The sequence below is a fragment of the Drosophila kikkawai genome, chromosome X, assembly GCF_030179895.1.
Source record: "Drosophila kikkawai strain 14028-0561.14 chromosome X, DkikHiC1v2, whole genome shotgun sequence".
Classification (NCBI taxonomy): Eukaryota; Metazoa; Arthropoda; class Insecta; order Diptera; family Drosophilidae; genus Drosophila; species Drosophila kikkawai.
Genome location: NC_091733.1, coordinates 21,630,224 through 21,657,162, shown reverse-complemented (window position 1 = coordinate 21,657,162; position 26,939 = coordinate 21,630,224). Strand labels below are relative to the sequence as shown.

The following is a 26,939-nucleotide window of genomic DNA, read 5'->3' as shown; positions in this document are numbered from 1 at the left end:
TCGTAGACTCATAGGCAAAGAGGGCCAGTGATGACAATGCGAACAGTTAGCTTAACCATTTAAGTTAGTCTTAAAGAATACGTTTAGTTAACATCTTTGGAAGTGAAATACCCCAGAGATCTGGAGCCAAGACATGATGGATCGTGTTCACAAACGGAAGCGGAAACGGAAGCAAAGATGCAGCCCAGCCCAGCCAGAGGGAGCCGCAAGAGGAGTGTAGCTTAATTTTAAGAGCGACCTTCTGTCTTACGTTTCGTTCACAAACTTTCCAACTAATTACCTTGTTTTATCTATACAATAAGCCTACACATATACTATATCTTTTCTTGGACAATTTATGCAATTGGTTTCAGTTATTTTTTAAACTGTGTGTGTTTTGCGTTGGTGACCCATCATCAGGCAGTAACAAAACATTACAAAACTCATTTGAAGTGCATACGAACGAAGAATAAGTTAAAAAAAAGGAGACAACAACAAATTGCATTTCGAAATTCAATTCGTTTTTAGGGTGATATTCACCGGAATCTACACATTTGAATCAGCTGTTAAAGTGATGGCACGAGGTTTCATTTTATGCCCGTTTACGTATCTTAGAGATGCATGGAATTGGCTGGACTTCGTAGTAATAGCTTTAGCGTGAGTTATATAAACCTATATAAATATATATAATATACCTATATTACAATTGAATTTATAATTAACCATTAATCCGAACGTAATTCACATCCATCACACCCAAATGACAGCTGGCTAAGCTCCGGAATAAGTTATCCGAAACATATCGATATTATCGATACAAAGAAATGCCTTTTTCCGAGCTTAGCTCAGTGTACGTATCAGTATCACAGTCTCACCATCTATATCAACCCATAATGATCACTTCCCGTTTCTATTGTGTTGCCTTTTGACTTAAGATTTGCTTTCGTATCGTTAATCGGTAAACGGTAAACGGTAATCGGTAATTGGTAATCGATATCACATCTGAATCATCCATCGTATTGAGCCGTAGTCACCTGAATAGCAGTTCCACACCAACACACCCACACCCACGACATGTTTTCTGTTTTCTGTTTTATTCAATTTTTTTGCTTTTCCAGTTTTCAGTCAGTTGACTTCCGATTACAAATTAGCGCTCTTTGCATACAATATTTATTATTATTATCAATTTATGCAGAGTACACACTAACACACACATCCACTTCATTAACATAATCGTCGATATGCCTCACTCCTGTGAGTGTGCGTGTGTGTGTGGGTAGCACAATTAACCGGATTCAGTTGAGTCAATCAATCGAGCTAAAAAAAGGAAACCAATAAAAATGGGTGGCAAAGGCAATGGGAATCGGGTTTTGAGCAGACATATTTATTTGCATTGTTTTTGCTGGTCAATTAAAAGCAATCAAAGTGACATATGTCATAAGGCAGAAAGAAATCGCAGCAAATAAAAGATATACAAATATTTTTTTACAGCAGCAAAATAATTATAACGCGTATATTTTTGACTAGAAAAAAGCAAAGAGCTAGGAACAAATGCATAAAAATAAATAAATAATAATAATACAGGATATTTAAAATATTTTTTAAATGCTTTTTAACCTGAAAATCTAACTATTATTTACTTAAAAACCAAAATTTTAATTGAAACTAAAATACTCTCGTGATATTTAAAGTGCTTTAAACATAAACTAAACTTTCTAGCTCTTAAAAAAATACACAAAAATCCAAAGATTAAATCTAAAAAAAAATATCCAGTTAAGTTTGTCAGTTTTGTTCTTAAATATAACTAAAAATATCCTTAAATTGTAAACAGAAAACCAGAAAAAAACTTGAAATTACTGGCTTGGCTAGCCAAAAGTATTCCATTTCGCCAATATTAGTTTCAGAATTAACCAAGGGCCGGGCAGCGGGCGCAGGCAGAGAACTGAATTCCAACTAGAATTACATTCATTAGAGTTGCCAGTTGGACAATAAAGCAAAAAAAAAAAAAAAACGGGCAACGGCAAAAATAAAAAAAATAATAACAACAAAAAATGAACAGCTATAGAATTCTATAGATTTATACGTTACACGCGAGGGAAACACAAACAAAAAGAAAAAAAGAAAGACCGTTTTTATTGATTTATTTTTGCTGTTTCTAATGACGTGCCCAACCACACACACACAGGCACATTCCAGGATTTTCTACGATTATTTTCCACACACCAACACACACACACACACACACACATAAAAAGGCCATAAACAAATTTTTGGTCGCTCAAGTTAATTTTTGTTCCATTTCTCATCTTTTCGGTTTTGTTTTTCCTTTTTTTTGTGTCTCCCTTTGGCTTTCTTTTCGAAATTGCCGCTTTCCTTGCCTTTCCTTTCCCTTATGGTTCTTCTTGTCGTTTCGTGACAATTCCATTTCATTGCTTTCTGCTTCATTTTAAGCATTTATTGGTGCTGTCTATTTGCCTTTCTTTTTTCCAAGTTTTTCTGCTCTCTTTCTGTTTTTTTTTTTATTTTATTTTAGGGGGTGAGGGGTGGGCCAGGGGCCAGGGTAGGTGACTGTGTCGTGCGGCACATTTGGCTGGTGGCGCCGCCAGGACGCGCAGCCTTGGCTCGTCAATGCCAGGCACGGCATTTTAAAGCTCCTCCGGCTTTAAGCGTTTGTGCTTAGTTTTTTTTTTTATAGATTTCCCTTATTTTTAATACTTTATTTTTCCTTTTTTGTATGCCAAACTTTTTTCACACGCGATCGGCGTTAAAGAATTTGGGTAACCGTGTTAACGCTGGCACTCTTTTCTCTATGGCAAATCCCCTGCGTACCCCACTGCGTATACGTTATGTGGATAGTTTGCTTAATTGAAGCTACATTTCCCGTGGTTTTATTTGAGGAAGAGGAATACCTGAAATTAATTGTTATTAATTTTATTTTTATTAATAAATAATACCTGAAATTAATCGTTATTATTAAAAAATCATTATTATCGATTTTTAATTTGATAATTTTCAAAACAAATTAAAGTTGAAAGATGGCTAAATCAAAAAAGCATTAATTTCTATTCTCTTTTAGTTTTTAGTAGGTTAAAAAACTGCATACGGCATTAGGGAATTTCCTATTTATTTCTTTAATTGTATTATTTTTTATTATTACGTATACGTAATATTGTGGAAGTCTGCTATAAATGCCGGATATAAAATTAAAAAAAATATGGTTAGTATAACCACCAGATGGCCTTCAAGAAGACGTCAAAATACGCATTCTTTCAATTTTTTTTCGATTTTATTTCAGTCATTTAAAGCAATAATATTACGTAAACGCACGATTGAATTTAGTATTGAAAAGTTCTGAAAAAAATTAGCTACCAAAAAGTATTATTTTTAAAAAGCCATACAGCTCTTAATATAAATATATATATATATATATATAAAGAAAGTTGTACGTTTTATTTGTTGTATTTTTGTTGTTGTTGTAACATTAAACAATTGGGACTTTGGGGGCATTAAATTAATTGCTTAGCTGAATATGAACAATGTGCACAGAAGTGACAAGATCTTGAAGCCACCATCTATTATCCGACTGGCTTTGTTTATGAAGTGAGCAAACGGATAATCCCCAAACAGAGCGCGCAGGTCGAGCAATTAAACGACAAGCCGGCACGCAATGCCAGACAAATCGATAAATATTCATGAAAAATAAATGGGAATCGCTGCCGGCAGCTAGGAGCTGGTGCACCACCTGCACCACCCCGAGAATTCCCAAAGGATGACGTACGACGGGTCACCAGTGCCCATACCCAGAGGTGGGGGCCTCAAGCAGGCTCTATTAATATGCTTTTTTATGGGAGAAATAAGAGGGAGGTGGGGCAGGTGGGGAATTGATCGGGGTAAAAGGCTGTGGAGAGGTGAAGCCAAGCTAATTTACAAAATGTGTAATAAAACTTGGAGCTTTATTTATTTTAGTACCTACTATGTTCGGCCATATGTCAAAGTTCGCATTCATTTGGGCTTTTTATTGCATACACTTACCCACACAGACACACACACACACATTCAGCACTCGTTTGATTTACCCCTAATTGCTTTGAAAAGAATAATGATTATAATGACAAGCACATTTTTGTAATTATATATACATATATCGAATCCGATCAATCGAATCGAAGCAAATTCTATAAATAACCAAACAACTTGCATGCCATATAGCCCCATAATTACTAATACTCGATGACCTTTTGTGTGTATATCCTGTGTGCCTGCAAACTACGAACTCCGAACTACAAATTACGATATTCGATCTTCGAACTTCAATCCTCGATCTTCAATCTTCGATCATTCAACCAACGAACCACAACCACTCCTGCAGTTATGTGACCATGGGTATAGATTTAGGTAATCTTGCAGCCTTGCGAACATTTAGGGTGCTGCGAGCGCTTAAAACCGTAGCCATTGTGCCAGGTATGAATTGCCAGCTATATCTTTAGATATATATGAGCTCGTTTCGAAAAATCGAAATGATCCATACAAACTCTCTCACCATACAAACCTTAGGCCTGAAGACCATCGTCGGTGCCGTCATTGAATCTGTGAAGAATCTGCGCGATGTGATAATTCTCACCATGTTCTCCCTGTCGGTCTTCGCGTTGATGGGCCTCCAGATCTACATGGGCGTGCTCACGCAGAAGTGCATCAAGAAGTTCCCGCTGGACGGCTCCTGGGGCAACCTGACCGACGAGAACTGGGACTATCACAATCAGAACAGCTCCAATTGGTACTCGGAGGACGAGGGCATCTCGTTTCCGCTGTGCGGCAATATCTCCGGAGCGGGGTAAGCTATGAAGATATATATCTCCAAAGTCTATATATCAAGGTATATATATTCCTCATTTGAAACTCATATTCTCCCATCTTGAACCGCTTTCAAGGCAATGCGACGATGACTACGTGTGCCTGCAGGGGTTTGGACCGAATCCGAATTATGGCTACACCAGCTTCGACTCATTCGGTTGGGCCTTCCTGTCCGCCTTTAGGCTGATGACCCAGGACTTTTGGGAGGACCTGTATCAGCTGGTGTTGCGCGCCGCTGGACCCTGGCACATGCTGTTCTTTATAGTCATCATCTTCCTAGGTTCATTCTATCTTGTGAATTTGATTTTGGCCATTGTTGCCATGTCGTATGACGAATTGCAAAAGAAGGCCGAAGAAGAAGAGGCTGCCGAAGAGGAGGCGATACGTGTAAGTAGGCACCCTGCAGACCTGTTGCCCCCCAGACAACCGCAACCGCAACTGCAACAGCAACAACTACGACACTGGGCACTGGCTCCTGTAGCTGTGGCAGCCAAAGGACAACTGCCAACAAGGATTGGTAACTGGAATTGGTGGCTGCAGCTGCAGCAGCAAGTGCTGCACAGTGGGACAAAAATACAAGAAAATAAAAAAAGAAAAACTAAAAGACAACGGACGGACAGAACTGTAACGAACCCCTCCCCCACCACTTCGCTGTGGTAGATAATTTCAATTTCGATTGGTGCGGGATCTCGATCGAGTATTGAGAATATCTACCTGAACCAAGAACAGCGACTGCAACCACAACAGACTTGCTTTTTTCTTTTGTATATGTACTATATATGAATCCGACTACTCTCGTATGTATATCGTATACCGTATACCGTATAGCGTATAGCGTATGCCCGTAATATCGTATGCCTAGCTAACTGTCTATCAAACTATCGCAACATCCTATCGAACTATCTCTACCTCTCTCTCTCTATATATATATATCTGTCTATCTGTCTCTCTGTCTCGCTACCTCCATTGTACAAATTGTCGTCGTGCTGTTCAGTCCGTCCGATATATATATATATATTATATTTATGTGTGTGTTGAGTCACCAACCATTCAGCTTTTCGAGTCTACTCTCTCTATCTCTCTGTTTCTCTGTCTATAATATATATACAATATATACTCGTACTTACTATAACTTATGATTTTAGTGCACCATTAGTTTCGATCCTGTCACTATAGTCACAAAACGATTAACGAAAAGAACAAAAGAAGAAATCAAATTACTCACAACCTATACTTACTCTATATATATCTCTATATGTATAAATATGTATCTATCGAAACCCGAAACCCCCCGAAAACCCCCCAAAAACCCCCCAAAAACCCCTCCAAAAACCGCATAAACACCCTTCCCAAACATCCCAGCACAGCACTGTATCGTATGATTTAACTTGATCTGTGTATGTACCAACTATAAACGATCAAAGTAGCGTAGTTTTGCTTTTCGTAACGTACCGAACCCAGCCTTCATTCCAGTCCCAGTCCGTTCCACTAACCCCATCCGTTCCTACCAGAGATTGCCTGCACTTTTTGCACTGTACATAATGGCTAATCCGCCCGCATGCTCGTTGTAGGAAGCGGAAGAGGCGGCTGCCGCCAAAGCTGCCAAGCTGGAGGAACGGGCCAATGCCCAGGCGCAGGCAGCAGCGGATGCGGCTGCCGCCGAGGAGGCTGCCTTGCATCCGGAAATGGCCAAGAGTCCGACATATTCCTGCATTAGCTATGAGCTGTTCGTGGGCGGCGAAAAGGGCAACGATGACAACAACAAGGAGAAGATGTCCATACGCAGCGTCGAGGTGGAGTCGGAGTCGGTGAGCGTTATACAAAGACAACCAGCACCTACCACAGCACACCAAGCTACCAAAGTTCGTAAAGTGAGCACGGTAAGTATTCCGAGCGCAGACGCAGCGTTTCTTTTTACCTTCCTTTCCATTCCAGTCTCTTAATTTCCGTTCCATTTGACTTTTTGACGAGTGTTTCCTTTGAGTTTCCGTTTCCGTTTTTGTTTCAGTTTCATTTTGTTTCCTTTTCCGTTTACCTCTTACTTTCGTTTCCTCCATTATGATCCTACTTAGTTACATAACGGTATCAGTTTTAGTTTCACTTTCAGTTTTGGTTCGGCTTTTGCTTTTTGGGCTCTTCTGTACCCAACTGTTTTCAGACCCAATTAGATGTATTAACTGTATCGACTTGAATTGCGTTTCCATCGATTATTAACATGAGTTGCCTTGAGTTGCTTTTAGCCTTCGTTGCGTTTCCGTTTTTTCGATACCCAATGATCTGTATGATCGATTGACTCCGATTGCCGCCGATCGCCCAATGATGGCGGATCGAAAGTTTCGGCCTTTTGACCTTTAGTCCTTGAGCTATCGATAACTTGCGTCGCCGCTAACAGCTACAGTTAGAGCTACAGTAGCAGTTACAGTTATAGCTACCGTTACCGCTACCGTTACATTGCCATTGCATTGTTATCGAACCTGAGTTCCAGTTATCGCCTATCATTTTTTGTATCGTTTCTCGTTTCTCGTCGATGTTCCTTTAATTAGTTTGATCATTTTGTTGGACCTCTCTCTCCGTTTTGATTAAATCGTACATCTCGTACCTTATATGCCTTATATATAACTTACCCGTATGATCATGCAACTAGATATTGATTCCTTTCATACCGTATCTGGATATAGTGTTAGTGCGTGCCATCTGTATGTATGTATTAGATCTTTACCTCTATCTCTATCTCTTGAATCTTTTTTTGTTGGTTGTACTCTTCCTCCTTTGAGTTACGTTTCCGTTTCAGTTTCAGTTTCCGTTTCCTTTTTCGTTAGCTATGTGCATGCGTGTGCCCGTGTGTGTGTGAGTGTCGGTGGGATATAGAAACCAGTAGTTCCAACTTAGGAGCCTCTTGACTGATTAATTTATCCATTTGTCTTATTTTCGAACTCCATAACATTTGTTTTTCCATGATTCGTCATGAGTTCCGTTCTTGCTTTCCAATGATTTTGTAATTTTCGTTTCCGTTATCGTTTCGGTTTCAATTTTGGTTGGGTCATTGCTCGGAATGCTTTAGGTAACATCGAAAATTTTCAACCTTAATCCAATATGGTTACCTCGACAATTGGCTTTTAATTCTGCATTCTGCCATTCTGCAAGCAAAAAAAAAAAAAAAAAGATAACAATCGATCGAAAGTGTAGGAGAACCCCTCGGGTTCGGCTTGAGATTCGTACGCTTGAAGAGTTGCTTTGAACCCACATTAAACACACATATTAATGATTTTGGTTCTCGGTTTTCGGTTTCGATTTGTATTACTTTATATTTCGATTTCGGTTTCGATTATTATCTACCCAGGGCAGGATTTATTTGATTTGAAGTTGCGTTTCCTGTTCTCGTTTTCGTTGCCCTTAGAATTATGTTGATATTGTGCGATAGACTTGAGATTTGATAATTTCTGTGGCTGCATTAACCATTGCATGCATTGATCGAACATTTACCGTTATGGCATCTACAAGTTTATAACAGTTATAACACACGCCACAAGCGAATTCGATTTCGAAACCGAAATAAAAATAATCTAAATCCATCGATTAGATAACTTTGCTAGAGAATCATGTAAAATTTATACAAATCGAAACCAATCGAAGCAAATCGAACCGATTACACAGCCTATCGGGCAAGCGATAACCACAGATCAAATCAGATCAGATCAGAACTGATCAGCTCAGCCAGCCAGCTCTCTTTCTCTAGATACAATAGCTCTCTCACGACACACACTATTAACTTTATGACATATGGCAAGCGTTTGCTTTTCTGCACATTTATAGTACACAAGAACACGCGCGTATTTCGAGGATTTCCGCGATGGCCGTTAATCGATAACCCACACAGATATCAAAGCCCAATAACCGATGTTAGGCGGTTTAATATCGGTTTGTTTTCCATTCAATTCTTAGCCGATAACACAGCTAACTGAACTGCCTTGAATAGCTAAGAACAAAAAGAAAAACATACTCACACACAATATATACCGATAACCAATATACTGATTGACAATCCGCTATCCGCTGTCTCGCTCTCGCTCGCTCGCTAGCTCGTTCTAACCGACCATTAATTTTTGCTCTGGGCAGCCTCAGATAGTTTTCGATGAGAGCAGAAACTATTTGGGATTGGCCGTTGATCGTAGATCGATAAGTTCCCCAAAGCCTCAGGTAGGTTGCTCTCGCTCTCTCTCTCTATTTCTATCTCTCTCTCCCCCACACACACACTCTCTCTGCCTCTATTTCTCTTTCCAAAACTCTCAGACAACAACATATGTGTACACCCTGCCGAACAAGTGTGATTAGGGCCCAGCAATGACAGCGATATCGCGCAAACATATTATATCGATATCCTTGTATATCCCCATATATATTTCGAGCTGATAGGCACGATTCGTCCAAATGCCACGCCCACAGAGATCGAAAGCGCCGTAGATTTGTGATTTGAAAGTAGAAATGCATCCGTACGAAGTTTGGAAGAGATTTGCCTAGAGTTGAATTGTAGAACTTACCGATTAACACTTGATTTTGTTTATCGATTATTTACCGTTACCGTTATTGCGTTACTGAGCCAGCTTTCAACGAAAAGAAAGCGTGTGGGATGAATATTGCCCAATCGATTTAAGTGTTTGTTGAAACCTTTTCGTTTTTCCTTCCCCTTCCGTATTATTCCATTGAAGTTATATATATCTTTCGTTGTTTAATAATTCTTGATCTAAAAACTGTATACATAGAACGCTTAAGTTCTTTTTTTAACTCCAAAAACCCCACCCCTAAATATTTAGCTAAATTAACCAAACATTTTAAATGAACGCTACGCTGAAGTAGAAATGAAATCACACCACAAATTAAAAACTCAAGCTCAACCCCTCACAGTATACAAAATGTAAAAACCAAAAAGGAAACACGCGATACACATAAACATTCCCACACTCATACAGTAAACGCTCCAAGTAATCATTTTTCCTTTAAACTGTAGACAGCAAAATCGAATACTTAATTTATAACAATACCAACCAAAGAAAATAAATTGTAAAAAAAAACAACAAATATATATATATACATTTATCCATAGATAATAAAAACCGCAATCGAGGAATATATATATTTTATTTGATTCATTTTTTCCTTTTCTTCTTCTACTTATACTTTGTTTGTACAACAAATGAAAAATGAAAACGAAACGAAAAACAAAACTTAGACATCCTTATCCTTACCTGGTTCACCGTTTAACATACGCAGGGGATCACGTAGTTCTCACAAGGTAAGCGCCCAACACACACACACACACACAAAGAATCACAGAGACACACGCCACACACCCACTGACACCGCACACAGATATACGCAATCAGAGATCACAGATCACAACCACACTCACACAGCCACGGAATTGCGTAAAATAAACATATCATCATTGGACAGTCCATCAAGTCCATGCGGATCCCTGATTTGGAGCCAGTGAGCTGGCCATAGATCTCATAGATCATATCCCAACGACCGTTCGAAGCTCACAGTTTCGTTATAGTCAAGTACAAGTACCAGTACCCGTACCATTACCCGTAACTTGCGTAACTTGTAGGCAGTTGCTAACGTACAGCATTTAGAACTTGCATAGTTTTCGAAACGGAACGAATCTCCTTCAAACACCGAAGATTATTTTTGGATCTCATCCCCCACATATAAGCGACTAGCTAGCGTTAAGCATCCGTAAAACATCTGTAATACTCCGTACTACTCAAACATCTTTAGATCTGAGAGATACATGTGGCACTATATCCATATCGTTAAGCATTCGCATTCGCATTCGCATTCGTCATATTCACCTTAGTCGTCTATAACTGTCTACATGTCTTATGGTTTTATTTTCCTCTCTTCGATATTTGTTTTTTTCTTTTTCGGTTTTGCCTTGTTTTGTTGTTTTGTTGTTTTGTGTATCGCTGTATCTCCATATTCCAATATATATGTATATATATATATACTGTTATACTATCGTGCATATCCATCTATGAACATATATAGTCGTCTAACTAACTGTACTGCTCTGTACTGTACTCGGTTGTAAGTGTGTCTGTCTCTGTGTGCCTGTCCTCTAAACCTTTTGTACATCCTGTACTCAAAACCCAGAACTCTTCTGGCTCTGGTTAGCTTGATCTCTGCAGTGGGCTTTGATGGGAACAGTACTAGCTCTTCCCCGGTCACTATCCACGATCACTATCACGATCACAGCCATAGTCGCAACTAATCACCATCACTGTCACTTTCACTTTCACTCTCACAGTCACTGTCATATATCAATGTACATCTTAAATATGTTTTAGTTTTTGATTTACCCTATGTTTGTCTTTCCCTTGGTTAATTCTTGTATTGGTTTCGTTCTGTTCTCTATAAGTATTTGTGTAATCATGTCTATATATACAAAAAAAAAAAAGGAAATATAAATAAATAAAACAGAACCTATTAAGACAACAGTAAGACTTTTCCAAATACTTTCTTTTGTCCGATTCCGATACCTTTTGGATTCCGTTTAGATACCTTTGTGTATCTAAACCGACATCATATGTATATCGAAACCCGTTCATTTGATTTAATTCGTATCCGCTCTTGAGTTATCATTTTTAACTTTTATTGCTCATACCAATCCCATCGATAACGGGACTTTCTGTTCGATAAAAGGCCCTATAAGCCGGAGAATACCCCGAAGTCATAACTACTCTCACCACTCTCTCGGCTAATACCACCTACCTACTCCTACTACTGCTCTCTGTTGTATAACTACTTTGTACTATTACGATTATATTATAAATATATTAATATTAAATACATAACCATAATATGGCTTAACTGTGTGCGCGAATGGGTGTGTGGGTGTGCGAGTGTGCGAGTGTGCCTGTGAATGCCAGTAGACTGAAGCTAGTACTAACCGTAATTCCACCTGTGTAACAATGTCCAGTACACGATACGGAACGGACGTGGCCGCTTTGGTATACCCGGTAGCGATCGCAAGCCGTTGGTACTGTCAACATATCAGGACGCCCAGCAGCACCTGCCCTATGCCGACGACTCAAATGCCGTCACACCGATGTCCGAGGAGAATGGGGCCATTATAGTGCCCGTCTACTATGGCACTTTAGGTGAGAAAATGAAAATAGTATGCAAACGAACTCATCCAACTAACCTGCGTATCACAGGCTCTCGGCACTCATCCTACACCTCGCATCAGTCCCGAATATCGTATACCTCACATGGCGATCTACTCGGCGGCATGGCCGTCATGGGCGTCAGCACAATGACCAAGGAGAGCAAATTGCGCAACCGCAACACACGCAATCAATCAGTGGGCGCCACCAATGGCGGCACCACCTGCCTGGACACCAATCACAAGGTTGAACATCGCGACTACGTAAGTCGTTCACTTCCACTTCCTTAATGAATGCAATTGCAATTGCAAGTGCTAATATACCCTATGCGATTGGTAATTTACAGGAAATAGGTCTGGAGTGCACGGACGAGGCTGGCAAGATTAAACATCATGACAATCCTTTTATCGAGCCCGTCCAGACACAAACGGTGGTTGATATGAAAGGTACGGGTTTTAAATCAATTTTGGCATTTTTAAATTATTTCGTAACTGTTGTTGTTTGATTTTATTATTTGTTGTTATTAATAATAACAACACTCTCCACACACAACACTTTATTCACAGATGTGATGGTCCTGAATGACATTATCGAACAGGCCGCTGGTCGGCACAGTCGGGCCAGCGATCGTGGTGGTAAGTAGACCGATACTTGCTTGCCAATTACTGTAACGTTTGATTATCGATTATTATATAACCATTTCGTTCATTCTGTACATTTTTGCATCCAATCGATCGTCGTCTCTTTTGTGTTAACCCTTACATGTGCATTGTTCGATTTAAGTTTCGTTTCCTGTTCCGTTATCATGTAAATAAACAAGACTCAAATCCGTGGGGAATCCAAGACTGCAAGCGTGTCTTTAATTTCCCGCCTTTCTTTAAATAACTTACATTTTTGGCTTTACAAATAAAAAAAAAAAAAAAAAACAGCATAAGATAAGCATATCATCATCGTTTTCAACCCCCGGAATCACCGGAAACAGTGGAATGACAGCCGCATTTATCTTGGCCGATATTTAATTTGATTTCCCTTCATGTCTTATGCATTTCCTTTTGCATTTTGATTGCGGTCTCGTTTTGATTTTATCAGTTTCCTTGGTTCGCATGCCTTTATGGTGCTCCCCATTTTTACTAACGACAACCCCTCCCCACCCGATGGCCAGATGGATTGATTGATTGATTGATTGCTGGCTGGACTAGAGCTCGCATGCGGTCTGCCTCCTGTGCATCCCGTGCATCCTTCGATTGATAGTTGGATATTTGATGATTAATAAACCTTCCGTGGCTTTAAGTTTTCATTTGTTTACCCATTGCATTTTCCTTTGTTTTCGCATACTATTTACTCGTGTGTATACATACATATATATACATATACCATATATATAAATATTTTTGATTCTCAAAGAAAAAAATAAAGAGCTGGAAAAACCCGAAACAAAGCCAAGCAAACATATTTTATATATATACTTATGCATATATATCTACCCATTATATATATATACTCCAATGAATGACTTCTTTGACTCGTCCATTTTATTTAATGCCGTTGATGCTAACAGAAGAAAGCGAACAAGCAAAAAAACAAAAAAAAGAAACGAATTAATAAAAACAAAAACTGTACAACAAATGTTGAAAAAAAACGAACAACAACAACAGTGCAGCTAAGAGCAAGCCAAAGACACACACTGTTATACATATACATATATGAAATAGTTAGAACCGCTTGCCTCACACCCACACAAACACATACAAGCAGCCTGAGAGCGAGAGAGCACAGCGCTGCGCTCTCTCACAGCCTTTCTCTCGCCCAAAGCTTTTGCATTACGCACGCTGCTGACGCCCCCCCACACACACACACACATACACAAGGCAGCAGCAGACGCAAGATGGCGGGAGAGGTGACGCAAATGGCCGCTCTCTCCTGTCCAGCTGTGACGTCACAAGACGCTGTTTCCCAGAGAGGCTCGACGAGATAAAGTTTGAGAAAATATTGAGAGTAAAAGCGCGAAATTTGATTTCCTTCCTATTTTGATTACAATGCTAAATGTAGTGCCTTTTCCGTTACTTTGAATATTTGTTTAGTGCATGCCAATAACCGTAGTTACCTGTATACTCGTAGTCCCAAACTATATATATTTTTGATCCAAAAAAAAAAAAACGAATTAGATTATTTCCTTTTATTCGTACTCCGTTTTCCGTATTTCATATTTCGTAGTTATTTTGGATTTTGACTTGAATATATCCACATATTAATATTACATTGAATCAATCGAAACGAACGTGTATTTGTAGCAACCTTGAGCATGCTTGTGTTGAACAAATCGTAGAGCATAATTTAGTCGAACCACATTCACCGTTTACCCAATGATTTCCATGACTATAAGATACTATATACAATATATTTAGAACTGATTCAACTTGTAATTGAAGCGCAGAGCAACGATTGTATTGGAATATGATTCGCGTGTATTGTAGTCCGAGTGTCGGTAGCCCAAGGATTCCCGAGTAGTAGCTAGACATCAGCATTAGTCGCATATATAGACTTTCGATCTGCTTATTAGTAACATACATAGCACTGGCTGGAAATACTTCGGCATCCGACGAAGTTACGATATCCTTGTCGGTGTTGACTGGATTTACCTGCAAGGCTGTCACTGCCAGTAGCCGAGTACACTCGTAAAAATAGTTTTCTATTTTCTAAAAATCGACCTAGGACTCATCAATTTATAATAAATAATATAAATTTATAATAAATAATAATAAAAATAACGGTTTTTAGGGTTTTTTTTTATATTTAGGCCTTTTTTTCTGATTGGCTGTTAGTTTTTGTTCCCTTAAACTATGAACGTTTTTCTGAGACTGAGATAAGGAGATATTTTTCTGATTGGCTTTGTTTAATTTGGTATTTTCTTAATTTAAAGGCGACTTGCACTTGTTTTGCTCGTAAATTGTTATTACAAACAATGGTGGATTCGTCCGAAAAATTTCACTTATAATTCCCAACTGGTTCTAACATCCCCGAAGTGACGGTTGCCTGCCTTAGGTTTATGCAGTGCTGAGCACATGCGGCTAAATGTTCGTGCTATTTTATGTGTTCTTAACTACATTTTTCTTTTAATTTAAGAAAGGTGAAATCATCTTTTTTTTTTTTTGCAAATTTAGGTAAACATTTTTACGAGTGTAGTTCAGTTTTGATTCTAGGCGTACCTTTGAACTTGAATTGAATTTGCAATCCTGTAAACTAAATACTTATACCCATATATATTTTCGTTCGTTTTCGTAATGTGCAATATGCAAAGCAAGATTTCAAAATCTGTATCTCCAAGCAAATGCCAAAGCCTCTCTCACACAAGACACAAACTTTCAACCGTTTGCTTAACGAATAATATCCAATGCAATGAAGCTTCAACAAAAAAAAAAAAATATATTAAATAAAATAAAACAAAAAACAGAAAAGCAAGAAAATGAAAAAAATGAAACTGAATCCAAAGTAAAAGCAATCTGGCTGAGTCAAAGTTGGTCAAATCACCACTAATAACAAATTTTTGTATGGTTCAGTCTCCGTTTACTATTTCCCAACAGAGGACGATGACGAGGACGGGCCAACGTTCAAAGACAAGGCACTCGAAGTGATCCTCAAAGGCATCGATGTGTTTTGTGTGTGGGACTGTTGCTGGGTTTGGTTGAAATTTCAGGAGTGGGTATCCCTCATTGTCTTCGATCCCTTCGTCGAGCTCTTCATCACGCTGTGCATCGTTGTCAACACGATGTTCATGGCGATGGATCACCACGATATGAACAAGGAGATGGAGCGGGTGCTGAAGAGTGGCAACTACGTGAGTTAACCCATCTCCAGCTCCAGCTCCTCTTACTCTTATTTTATATTTTTCAATATCCTTCCAGTTCTTCACGGCCACCTTTGCCATCGAGGCCACCATGAAGCTGATGGCCATGAGCCCCAAGTACTACTTCCAGGAGGGCTGGAACATCTTCGATTTCATTATCGTGGCCCTCTCGCTCCTGGAGCTGGGTCTCGAGGGAGTCCAGGGTCTGTCCGTCTTGCGTTCGTTTCGCTTGGTAAGTCTCCGTCCGGGTCCTGGTCCCAACTATACCATGTTACCTAGCCTAGTCCCTATAAGTTAGTGCTAAGATCTTGCGAAAATCTAATCTCTAACTCTAGCAGTGTGTCGAGCGTGGAGCGTTATTCTAGCAATGCCCGATCTCGGTTGCGATCGTATAAAACCCGTATAAAAACCCCCTTTCCTTTCCCCTGCCAATTTGCAGCTGCGTGTTTTCAAGCTGGCCAAGTCCTGGCCGACACTGAACTTGCTCATATCGATTATGGGCCGCACTGTCGGCGCCCTGGGCAATCTGACCTTCGTCCTGTGCATTATAATCTTCATATTCGCGGTTATGGGCATGCAGCTGTTTGGCAAGAACTACACAGGTACTTTAGGAGACACCAAAGAACTCTACCTCGTCAACTCCAAACTCGAAATCCCCGTCCAGTTCCCAGCTCCCCATCGAAACGTTCCCGAATTTTAAAATCAAAGCAAAGTTCTAGCGTGCAATGAATCAATTTTCTTAGTGCAACATTTTCAAAACTTTTTGCCTTTCAACTTTTTCAACTTACATACATGTTTTTGAATCTATATACGCTCCTTCTATATAATATATATATATATATATATATATATTTCTTAGCCGTACACCTAAGTAAGACTATGAATTCGCCTAAGCCGAGAACTCGTTTAGATGGCCACGCTTTGGGCACGGTTTTTGATTTGGTTAAACACTATACCACTTTGGTTTTTAAGATTCTGCTTTGCTGCCGATCAAATTATAGCGGAAAATCTTGCCCGGACAATGTCTGCTATTGTATTTTCTTCATAAACCTAAATATATATATATTCAATTCTAGAAAGAACCTTGCCGCATTTTAAGCGAATGTTACGTTTTAAGACACTTTTCATAGGCCCAGCGGCAACCTAGGCGTAGCTTAAGTAAGAATGATATACCCTGTATATAATATATATATATAGTGATTATGTATGGGGCTAGATCGTGCACAGGAATGAGAGATATGGGTGATCGCTGTGCACGATGCCATCGGTGATCTTCGAACTAAAATTAATGTTTAATTTAAACCATTAAAATTGTTTTTTGGAAATAATGCTACATAATCTATATACGATTTTTTCCACTATATTTTCCTAATGCTTTGCCCGGCTTTTAAATCAAAACAAATCGAACTGAATTCAAAACCAAATCAACAACACGATCGATCAACCAATCGATTTGAATCAACTTCCCATACACCAATTGCCAATTGAACTGTGAATGAACCCCCAAACATCATACTGAATCAAAACGAATTAAATCAAATCAAATCGTATTCGCAACCTGCAGCTGCGTGTATTCAAATTGGCCAAGTCTTGGCCAACACTTAATTTACTCATTTCGATTATGGGCCGCACCATGGGCGCTTTGGGTAATCTGACATTTGTACTTTGCATTATCATCTTCATCTTTGCGGTGATGGGAATGCAACTGTTTGGAAAGAACTATCATGGTAAGTGATCCAGCTGAATCTCTGTTTATTATACGTTATGTGTTGTCTGTGTCTGTGTGTGTGTGTGTGTTACCGCCTTTTCTGTTCACAACTCGTAAGCGCATACGTAAACGTCTTGTCTATGTGTCAGTGGGGTCCCCCACATATATATATATATATCTATCAAATAGAGCTGGAAATAAACCTATTTTAGGGATCGATTTTTTTCTAGAAAATTCTACAAGTAAATCAATTATAATTGAATAATACCTTGAATTATAATCAATTTTCAGTGAATCAATTTTTCCAAAAATCGATTATAATCGATTCAAATCAAAAAATATTTTTAAATATTTATATAAATAATACAGAGAGTCATATATTTTTTTGGTTCTTAATATATTTTTTGGTATCGATATTTGTTTTTAAAATTGAGCTTTTTGTTTATATGACATCGAAATAATAACTGATTGATTTTTTACTAATTTTTACTATTGGCTAAAAAACCAAAAACTTTAAATAAAAAATTTTCAACTTTATACCCAACTTCTTCAAGAGTATCGAAGTTTTTCGATTAAATCGATTCTGAAAATGTATAACGCATAATTTAAAAAAAAAAAATAGTTAAATCGATTAAAGAATCGATTTTATTTCCAGCTCTATTATCTATGTATAACCTCACCCTGTCTGTTTGAGCTGCCTTGTGTTTGCTCAGTTTCACAAGGATTTCTAAAATAAATGAAATCCTGAAATCCGCCTTGCTACTTATGATTTCTTTATCCTTGAGCTCTGCTTAAACCCCCCTTCGTCCGATGCAAACCAAGGACTGTTTCAGAATCCACTTGGTGCTTGAGTTGAGTTCTTGAGTTATTTTTATGGTTTGATGTGTTCAGTATGTTCCATCCGAACGAATCCGAAACCGAAGTGCCCGTGTCCTCCGTAAGTACTGGCCTGCGGCAGCAACTAAGCATCTCTTTTCTCCTAGCTCGACTCTTTGATTATATTTTTCCTCCCTAGAACTATGCATAAAGCCCAACCAGCTACACACTTTCGTAGCTCTAGCCTGAGAAAGCCTCAAAGCAGAGTACTTGCGATCCGTTTAGTTTTTCTTGAATTTTTTGTTTTTGCCTAAGCACACACCTGTTTTTATTTTTTGGGAGTGCCCGCTGCGCTGAACACCTTTTGCACACGCTTTTGTATGTGGCTTGACACGAACGCAAATAAATAAAAGTGAAAAAAAAAACCAAAAGAACACCCTTAAATACCAAAACAAGAAACCCAAAAAGGAGAGGCGTGGGTCGTGTGTCGAAGAATCTTGATTAAGAAGTCATACCCATCACATTCACAGATCACAAGGATCGCTTTCCGGACGGCGACCTGCCGCGCTGGAACTTCACCGACTTCATGCACAGCTTCATGATCGTGTTCCGGGTGCTCTGCGGCGAGTGGATCGAGTCCATGTGGGACTGCATGTACGTGGGCGATGTCTCGTGCATTCCCTTTTTCTTGGCCACCGTTGTCATCGGCAATCTTGTGGTGAGTATGAATGCATCGATCAAACCGATGACGAACGATCAACGATCAACGATCAGCGATAGACAATGCATGGGGGGTCCATCGATCATGTCTGCGGAATAACCAAAACTAACCGACTTTGTCGTTACAGGTACTTAACCTTTTCTTAGCCTTGCTTTTGTCCAATTTTGGCTCATCTAGCTTATCAGCGCCGACTGCCGATAACGATACGAATAAAATAGCCGAGGCGTTCAATCGAATTGGCCGATTCAAAAGTTGGGTTAAGCGTAATATTGCTGATTGTTTCAAGTTAATACGTAACAAATTGACAAATCAAATAAGTGATCAACCATCAGGTGAGAGGACCAACCAGATCAGTTGGATTTGGAGCGAAGGTTTTTATCCACTTGTTTTCCACAATTACTAAACTACTTTTAATTATATGATACTCGTAATACTCGTATATTGCCAAAGATATAATTGCCTAACCCGTTTAACGTTAACTTCAAACTTCACCATTGGCCAGTAATTGAATTGCGTAATCGATCTAAACAAAACAAAACGAAAAAAAAACAAAAAACAAAAAACAACAAAAAACCAAACCAATATCAGTATCAGTATCGAAATCTTAACAAAACTACAAAACCAAAATGGAACCCGAACCCAATTCGCATTCTGTATACAATTATAAAACAAAAAACCCAACAAAAAAGAAACCAATCCAAAACTAACAAATTCGTTCTTAGTCGACCCATTTGAGAATTATGTTTAGTTAGTTGTCAAGTATCCCTCAAGTATTCCAACCTCCCTAGGCCTAGACTCGACCTCGACCTCGACCTCGACCTCAACCTCAGCCATAACAGCCATACCACCCCGAACATGTACAGTAATCTCTCTATATAAAGCCGAACAAAAAAAGTCTCATTTTTGGTGCTCATGTCGATTGCTAGTTTTTATGCCATTTTGTTCGTATCGGTTCCCGTTCGATTTCAACCGAGAAGTGTTGTTGGTCTTCAACCGGTCACTGATCCTCAGATCCTACTTCGATATCCTCCGAACCACCGACCTTTGACCTCTGTGGCGCCGAGAGGACTGCGCCGTGCCATTTCCGATCACATCATACCCAACAAGCAACTAAAACAAATCGTAACCGTCATAATCTTTAGCATTTACTTAGATAGTCTGTATCTTTAGCTGAACCGAAACAAGTAAAAGTATCAGAAAAAAAAAAAAAAAAACAACTACAAATAATAACAATATATTGTGTACTAATATACGTATTCTCCTTAGATATTATTCAAGTTTCTCAACATTTTTATAAACTACTTAGCTTGATCCTCGTCGATTCGATATTGCTAGCAATCGAAATATTGTGTGACTTTGGTTGAGTTCTTTCAATATCTAGCTTAAAGTTAGTTAGCCTTTTTTAAGACCATTTCTTTATTTCGATTTTAGGTTAATGGTTTTGGTTTTGGTTCCACCACCACCACAGCCACAACAACAACATGCCCACATCCTTGTACATTTGCATTTTCAATAAACCTCGCTAGCTAGCCCGCCAGCAGAGATCGATTGGCCAAGTCGAAAAACTATCGAATGTATTTGATTCGAATTTTGATTGAAAATTCCAATAGAAATTCCCAAAATAATGGCAAATTGCAGACGTTCGAACTATGAATTATGTGGCTAGCTGTCATTACCGAAACGAAGCAAAAAAAAAAATATATATATATATGCGAAAAACAGTATTAGACCCCCATTGTAATATGAAATTATATAAATTGAAAGTAAAACAGTGGATTTGATCCTTCATAGTGTTATGAACTTTTCTTACTCTCGTTCTCCAACTTATCTTTTGTTCGATTTACTGTCTGTGTATTAGTAATATGTATGGACTTTTGTGTTGAACCTTAGTAACTCGAGTCATCGTCCCATCGTAACTCATCGAATCATCCCCCCATCTAGTTTCGCCGGGATCCAGGGGAGGCTCATCTCACCTGGGTTCCTGGCGCCCTACATCATCATCCCCCACCAGCTTATTGAATATTAATCAATCAGTTATATATGTACACGCATTAATCAGCTGTAAGGACTCTCAGCTGGGAAAGTGAAAACACTCTGGCGATAGGCCAGAGTCTTTCCACTTTGCCGATGCTGATCCTGAAGCAGTGGCAGCGCCATAGTTCAGTACTTGAGCTGGAAATAAAACGATTCAAAAAATGTAAATCGATGAATCGCACAATTGAAAAAACGTAATAAATCGATTATAGAATCGATTTTATTTCCAGCTCTATTCAGAACCCTTCAGATGCTGCAACTAGTGGAAGCGCCTTAGTTACGTTTTTGCCTCACTAGCTTATTGAGTTCATCGATCATTTTTGCGATTTGTGTTGTTCGCTGTTGTGTTGTGAGCGTTCCCCCCGTACCCCCCAGCAACTACACTCAACCACAAGGACACGAAACATGAATCATTTGAACATTGAACCACTGACACCGATATGACACTGGCACGACCCACCAAACGAAACCGCGGAGACGCTAATTAAATGTGTTTTGTGTTACTTTTCTGTGTCCTTAAAGATTTGAACCCACTACTGAGAATTAACCGTAATATCTATCTTCATTCTTTTCATTTATTATTAAAAAAAACTTAATTAAAATTACAAAAATTGAAAAAAAAAAAAAAAAAAAAAAAAAACAATCGAACCCAAAATTGCATTGGCCGACGTAACGAACAACGCTTTAACCGAATCGTAATTGAAATCGCATCTCGACTCATCCCAAACTCAAATCGAAATCGAAATTGAAATCAACCAAACCGATCGACCAACAACCAACAACAACAACAACAACTTTAATGCGAACGGCAACTGCTTGTATGAATTATGAATTCGTTTCGCTTTATGATTTCCCAACAACAATCGATTAACCGATCAACAATCGTCATTTGCCCATCCGTACAACTCAATTCAATTCAAATATATATATTTTTAAATATATATATGCCATACCTCTGTTACGTTACATATGTATATATCGAACCAATTATGTAAACACTATCTATAAACATTACGATCGAATGTGGGATACGAAAGGCAAAGGCGTTTGTCGTTGTATATCTGCAGAGCATGGTGACAACGAACTGGAGCTGGGCCACGACGAGATCCTCGCCGACGGCCTCATCAAGAAGGGCATCAAGGAGCAGACACAGCTGGAGGTGGCCATCGGGGATGGCATGGAGTTCACGATACACGGCGACATGAAGAACAACAAGCCGAAGAAATCCAAATATCTAAATAACGCAACGGTAAATACAATTGATTTTAGAGCGGGAATCTGGGTTTGATATGACGCGGGGAAGTACCGTAATCGAGCCCAGATTCCCGATATCAACCAAACCGATACCGATACCCAATATGTATCGTATGTATTGATTTTGTGATTAGATACCGAGACCCAATAAATACAAAACCCGATCCCCATACCCATACCCATACCCATATATACTAACTAATATATATCACAAAAAAAAAAAAAAACTAAGTACTACAAACCGCTACTACTACCACCCCTCCCCCTCCTAGTTCCACCCAACCCAACTCCCCCCGAAGAATACTTTGTTATTATATAGAATACTTTCGTAACGACAAGAGATTGATTTACCTTATTTGTTCGTTTCTCTTTTCCGTTCATTAAATTGCCACTTTTTTTCTTATATTACATATAACTGTCTCTATATGTGTACTGTTATGTGTGTGTATTCCACCACCCAATCAAACAAACCGAAACAAAAATGATCAAAAACTCAACCAACCAACCAACCAACCAACCAATCCAACTGAACTCTGAACTCTGAACCCAACTGAAAAAAAAAAAAAAAAAAAAAAAAAAAAAACAAAACTAAAACTAAAAAACCAACTAAAACACATGAACTGAAATCGCTAAATACAAATTATATATATATACCGATATATATAAATATATATATGTATAACTATAACTATAACTATACAGATGATTGGCAACTCAATTAACCACCAAGACAATAGACTGGAACACGAGCTAAACCATAGAGGTTTGTCCTTACAGGACGACGACACTGCCAGCATTAACTCATATGGTAGCCATAAGAATCGACCATTCAAGGACGAGAGCCACAAGGGCAGCGCCGAGACGATGGAGGGCGAGGAGAAGCGCGATGCCAGCAAGGAGGATTTAGGTCTCGACGAGGAACTGGACGAGGAGGGTGAATGCGAGGAAGGACCGCTCGATGGCGATATCATCATACATGCACACGACGAGGATATACTCGATGAATATCCAGCTGATTGCTGCCCCGATTCGTACTATAAGAAATTTCCGATCTTAGCCGGTGACGAAGACTCGCCGTTCTGGCAAGGATGGGGCAATTTACGACTGAAAACTTTTCAATTAATTGAAAATAAATATTTTGAAACAGCTGTTATCACTATGATTTTAATGAGTAGCTTAGCTTTGGTAAGTCAACTACAAAATCAAATTAAAAATTCAATTCAATTCAATTCAATTCAATTCAATTCAATTCAATTCAATTGAGAACGAAACGAAACCAAACAAAATGAACTCTAGAGAGATCCCAACCAGACTCTCGAGACTATTGTTTGCCATTTGTTGTTGTTTAGATTGTTGCAAATTTGTGTCATTTGCTTTTTTAACCTCAGCTAAAAACTCAAATCATAGCTTGCAACAAATCACTAACTCTAAATTTTGTAAATTAAAAATGAAAAACACAAAAACAACCAGAATTCGTAGTTAATCAAGTTAATCAATGCCTAAAACTTTACCAAAGTTGATTGCTTCATTTAACCACCCCCAAAAACCGCAGACAACTAAATTTTTAAGTTCAAAAACCCCAGCATAGTTTAGCGTAGACTTTATTCCGATTGGACTAGACTTTTGTTTTCGACTTTCAGTCGATGGCCGGACCTGCCTCCATCGAAAGCCAGGACTTGCCAGCGACCGGAAATTAACCCTAAATTACATTTTATTCCCCACTAGGAGGAGTTAATAATAAAAAATAAAATAAAAAATTGACCTTAGTCTAGTTAAGCTTGCGTCTTATGCCCAGGCACATTCCAGTCAAACGGCTTGTGTCTTCGCGTAAGCTCGCAAACTTTAATTGTGTTCAAAGTTAGCCCTAGATCGTTTACTTAGAATCGAATAGAATCGAATAATAGAACTAGATGTAGACGCTTTGTGCGTATTATTTCAAGAATTTTGTCTTCAATTTCTTTGAAAATTTTTCTTTAATTGCGTTTGACTTTGATTTGTCCGCCCAAGAAGAAGAACAAGATCAGAAAAGTAAAAAAAAATATATTATGTGCCAAAAGCCGCCTGTTGTACAAAGTAATACAGCAAGAACGCTTTGGCTCTTTACATTCTAATACCCATTAATGTTATATAGCTTCTTATACTGCTTCTAGATAATTGTTATACTCGTACTCGTCTAATGTTACCTCATACTCTCCTCTCCACTCTATAACGCCAATATATGTACATGTCCCTGTGTTTCTTCTATGAAAAACGCAACGCACAAAAACCAACGATCCTGCTACGACCCTGGACCAACAGGCATTAGAAGATGTACATCTGCCACAAAGACCCATACTGCAGGATATTTTATACTATATGGACAGAATATTTACGGTTATATTCTTCTTGGAAATGTTAATCAAGTGGTTGGCGCTCGGCTTCAAAGTGTACTTCACCAACGCGTGGTGTTGGCTCGATTTCGTGATTGTCATGGTAAGTCCATCGGTTACCCAAGTAGAACGCTCCCCACTCCGCTTTCGGACCACTCTCTCTTTCTATCTATCTCTCTCTTTTGTGTTTGCCGAACGAACTTGAACTCAAAAAACCTAATTCGAAACAGAAACAAGAAATCAATAGACAAAAAACCAGAGACCTTTATTTAAATCTAGACTGACCCTAGACACGAAGACGTTTTAAGTTTCAGTTTTGCCTTGTCCCCTTCCCCCAGTATAACAGTTCTCGAAGTCAGCCGTCTAGGCTGAACATTGAGTCCCCCGCTGTATGATAGACCAACAAGTAACCTATAGTCAGTAACCTATAACCAGTAACCAAGTAAACTCAGTAACCGTGTAAACAGTAATATCATAGGATAGCTTAGTTATTCACGATAGCTTAGAACGATAAGTTACCCTAGAGACCCCCTAGCTTACCACCCAAAACTTTGAGTTTCGTTTTGAGTTACCGCCTCTAAACTCTCCGCCTCTCTGAACTCTGACCTGAAACCGTCTAGCTATCGCTAATTAATTTGGCCGCGGTCTGGTCTGGCGCGGACGATGTCCCCGCCTTCCGCTCGATGCGAACGCTGCGCGCCCTGCGACCTCTGCGGGCCGTTTCGCGCTGGGAGGGCATGAAAGTAAGTAGCGTCCACCACATCCTCTGACTCTGTTTCCTTGCTCTGTTTCTCTCTCTCTCTCACTGTCTCTCTGTGCCTCTGTATCTCTGTGCCTCTCTATCTTTTCTCAAACTGACTTCCTAAATGTTTCTTTCTGTGTAACTTTCTCTCATTCGCATTAATTGTTGTGTGTGAGTGTGCGAGGTTGTGCGCCAGTATGTGTGCGAGAGTGTGTTTGCAAAATAACCAAACTAATGCTATTCGGTAAAAACTGTTATAATATCCGTTGAATGTCGTTGCTTCCCTGAACCTAAGTTCCCTACTGCGGTTTCTAATATTGCTTGTTGTGCTCTTCGAACTTCAACTTTTATACAAAAAACTGTTCTACAAAAACAAAGTGTTCTAACAGTTTTAAACAGGATTTTTTGTAATATAAAATCCCTGAACGAATCAACCGAAACCGCAATATCTGTTTGACAAGCGCTTAACCGTTCGCCTTCTCCCATTTAACTGTTATATAAACACACACGCAAACTATGGACACACACATTCAAGCATCTGCAGTGTGCGTATGTATGAACTACACAACTATTAATCGTGACAAAACTTCAATTAACAATTTTCTTTTTTTCAACTGTTATACACGTACACAACATACATACATAATATTTAAGCCATCGATGTGCGTGTGTATCTTAAATTGGATGTACGTGGTTATCCTTCGCTCCATATGTGTGTGTGTGTGTGCGTGTGCGTGTGTGTGTGTTATACGCTACTATCCGTCCAAGCCGAATCGCTCACACTGCGCCCAGGGCAGCGCCATGCTAACTGTTATACCGGCCAGTTCTGTACATTCTCTGCTGCCTGTTGATGTATTTACCTCCACATATGTATATGTATGTCTCCATCTACCAAATATACAATATATATAACAGTATCAGTATCCGTATCAGTGTCCCCTTATCTACCCATACGAAACATATATATATATAATACTACCAAATAAAGTAAATTATTTTCGACTCAGTTGAGTTGCTGCAGTGTATAACAGATGCTTAGTAGGCATTGTAATCCATTGCTGCTGTCGCGTGCTTCAGCTTTGTTGTACGCTATCTACATATATAAACGTAATCTAGGATCATTGATTGAACTATAGGTTAGTCATAGCCACATACCTAAATATAGTTGGAAAATACAAAATAGTCATACGTATTTACGGAACTAGAGCTAAGAATATACCAAGCAACACCGTCTTCGGTCAGCTAATCAACTAATATACGAAACGTATAAAAAAAAACCCTGTGTATAAGTAGTTTGGTTCTAGCCATAGCTTAGCCATAGCTAGAGATACCATCCCCGAGAGCCCTTAACCCAGTACCATACTATGCCTAGATCTGTTTGTATAGAAATAGTCCTAGTCTCCCCCCCCATTTCTCCACTCGAACACAACGAATATGAATATGAATATCAACCAG

General features: G+C 39.0%; 1 protein-coding gene across 1 annotated transcript in view; it reads left to right on the top strand.

Annotated features, from left to right (window-relative positions):
- Window positions 1–26,939, top strand: part of para (sodium voltage-gated channel paralytic) — a 69,337-nt gene that overhangs the window by 17,154 nt on the left and 25,244 nt on the right. Inside the window, exons 7-25 of the mRNA XM_070288286.1 lie at window positions 508–636; window positions 4,349–4,440; window positions 4,534–4,810; window positions 4,908–5,217; window positions 6,402–6,710; window positions 10,058–10,120; window positions 11,810–11,990; window positions 12,048–12,259; window positions 12,343–12,442; window positions 12,563–12,631; window positions 15,578–15,831; window positions 15,899–16,072; window positions 16,280–16,442; window positions 18,895–19,082; window positions 19,213–19,417; window positions 22,187–22,368; window positions 23,076–23,558; window positions 24,672–24,845; window positions 25,363–25,485. Of these exons, the coding sequence (XP_070144387.1) occupies window positions 508–636; window positions 4,349–4,440; window positions 4,534–4,810; window positions 4,908–5,217; window positions 6,402–6,710; window positions 10,058–10,120; window positions 11,810–11,990; window positions 12,048–12,259; window positions 12,343–12,442; window positions 12,563–12,631; window positions 15,578–15,831; window positions 15,899–16,072; window positions 16,280–16,442; window positions 18,895–19,082; window positions 19,213–19,417; window positions 22,187–22,368; window positions 23,076–23,558; window positions 24,672–24,845; window positions 25,363–25,485 (3,688 nt within the window). The remainder of the gene's footprint in view (window positions 1–507; window positions 637–4,348; window positions 4,441–4,533; window positions 4,811–4,907; window positions 5,218–6,401; window positions 6,711–10,057; window positions 10,121–11,809; window positions 11,991–12,047; window positions 12,260–12,342; window positions 12,443–12,562; window positions 12,632–15,577; window positions 15,832–15,898; window positions 16,073–16,279; window positions 16,443–18,894; window positions 19,083–19,212; window positions 19,418–22,186; window positions 22,369–23,075; window positions 23,559–24,671; window positions 24,846–25,362; window positions 25,486–26,939) is intronic.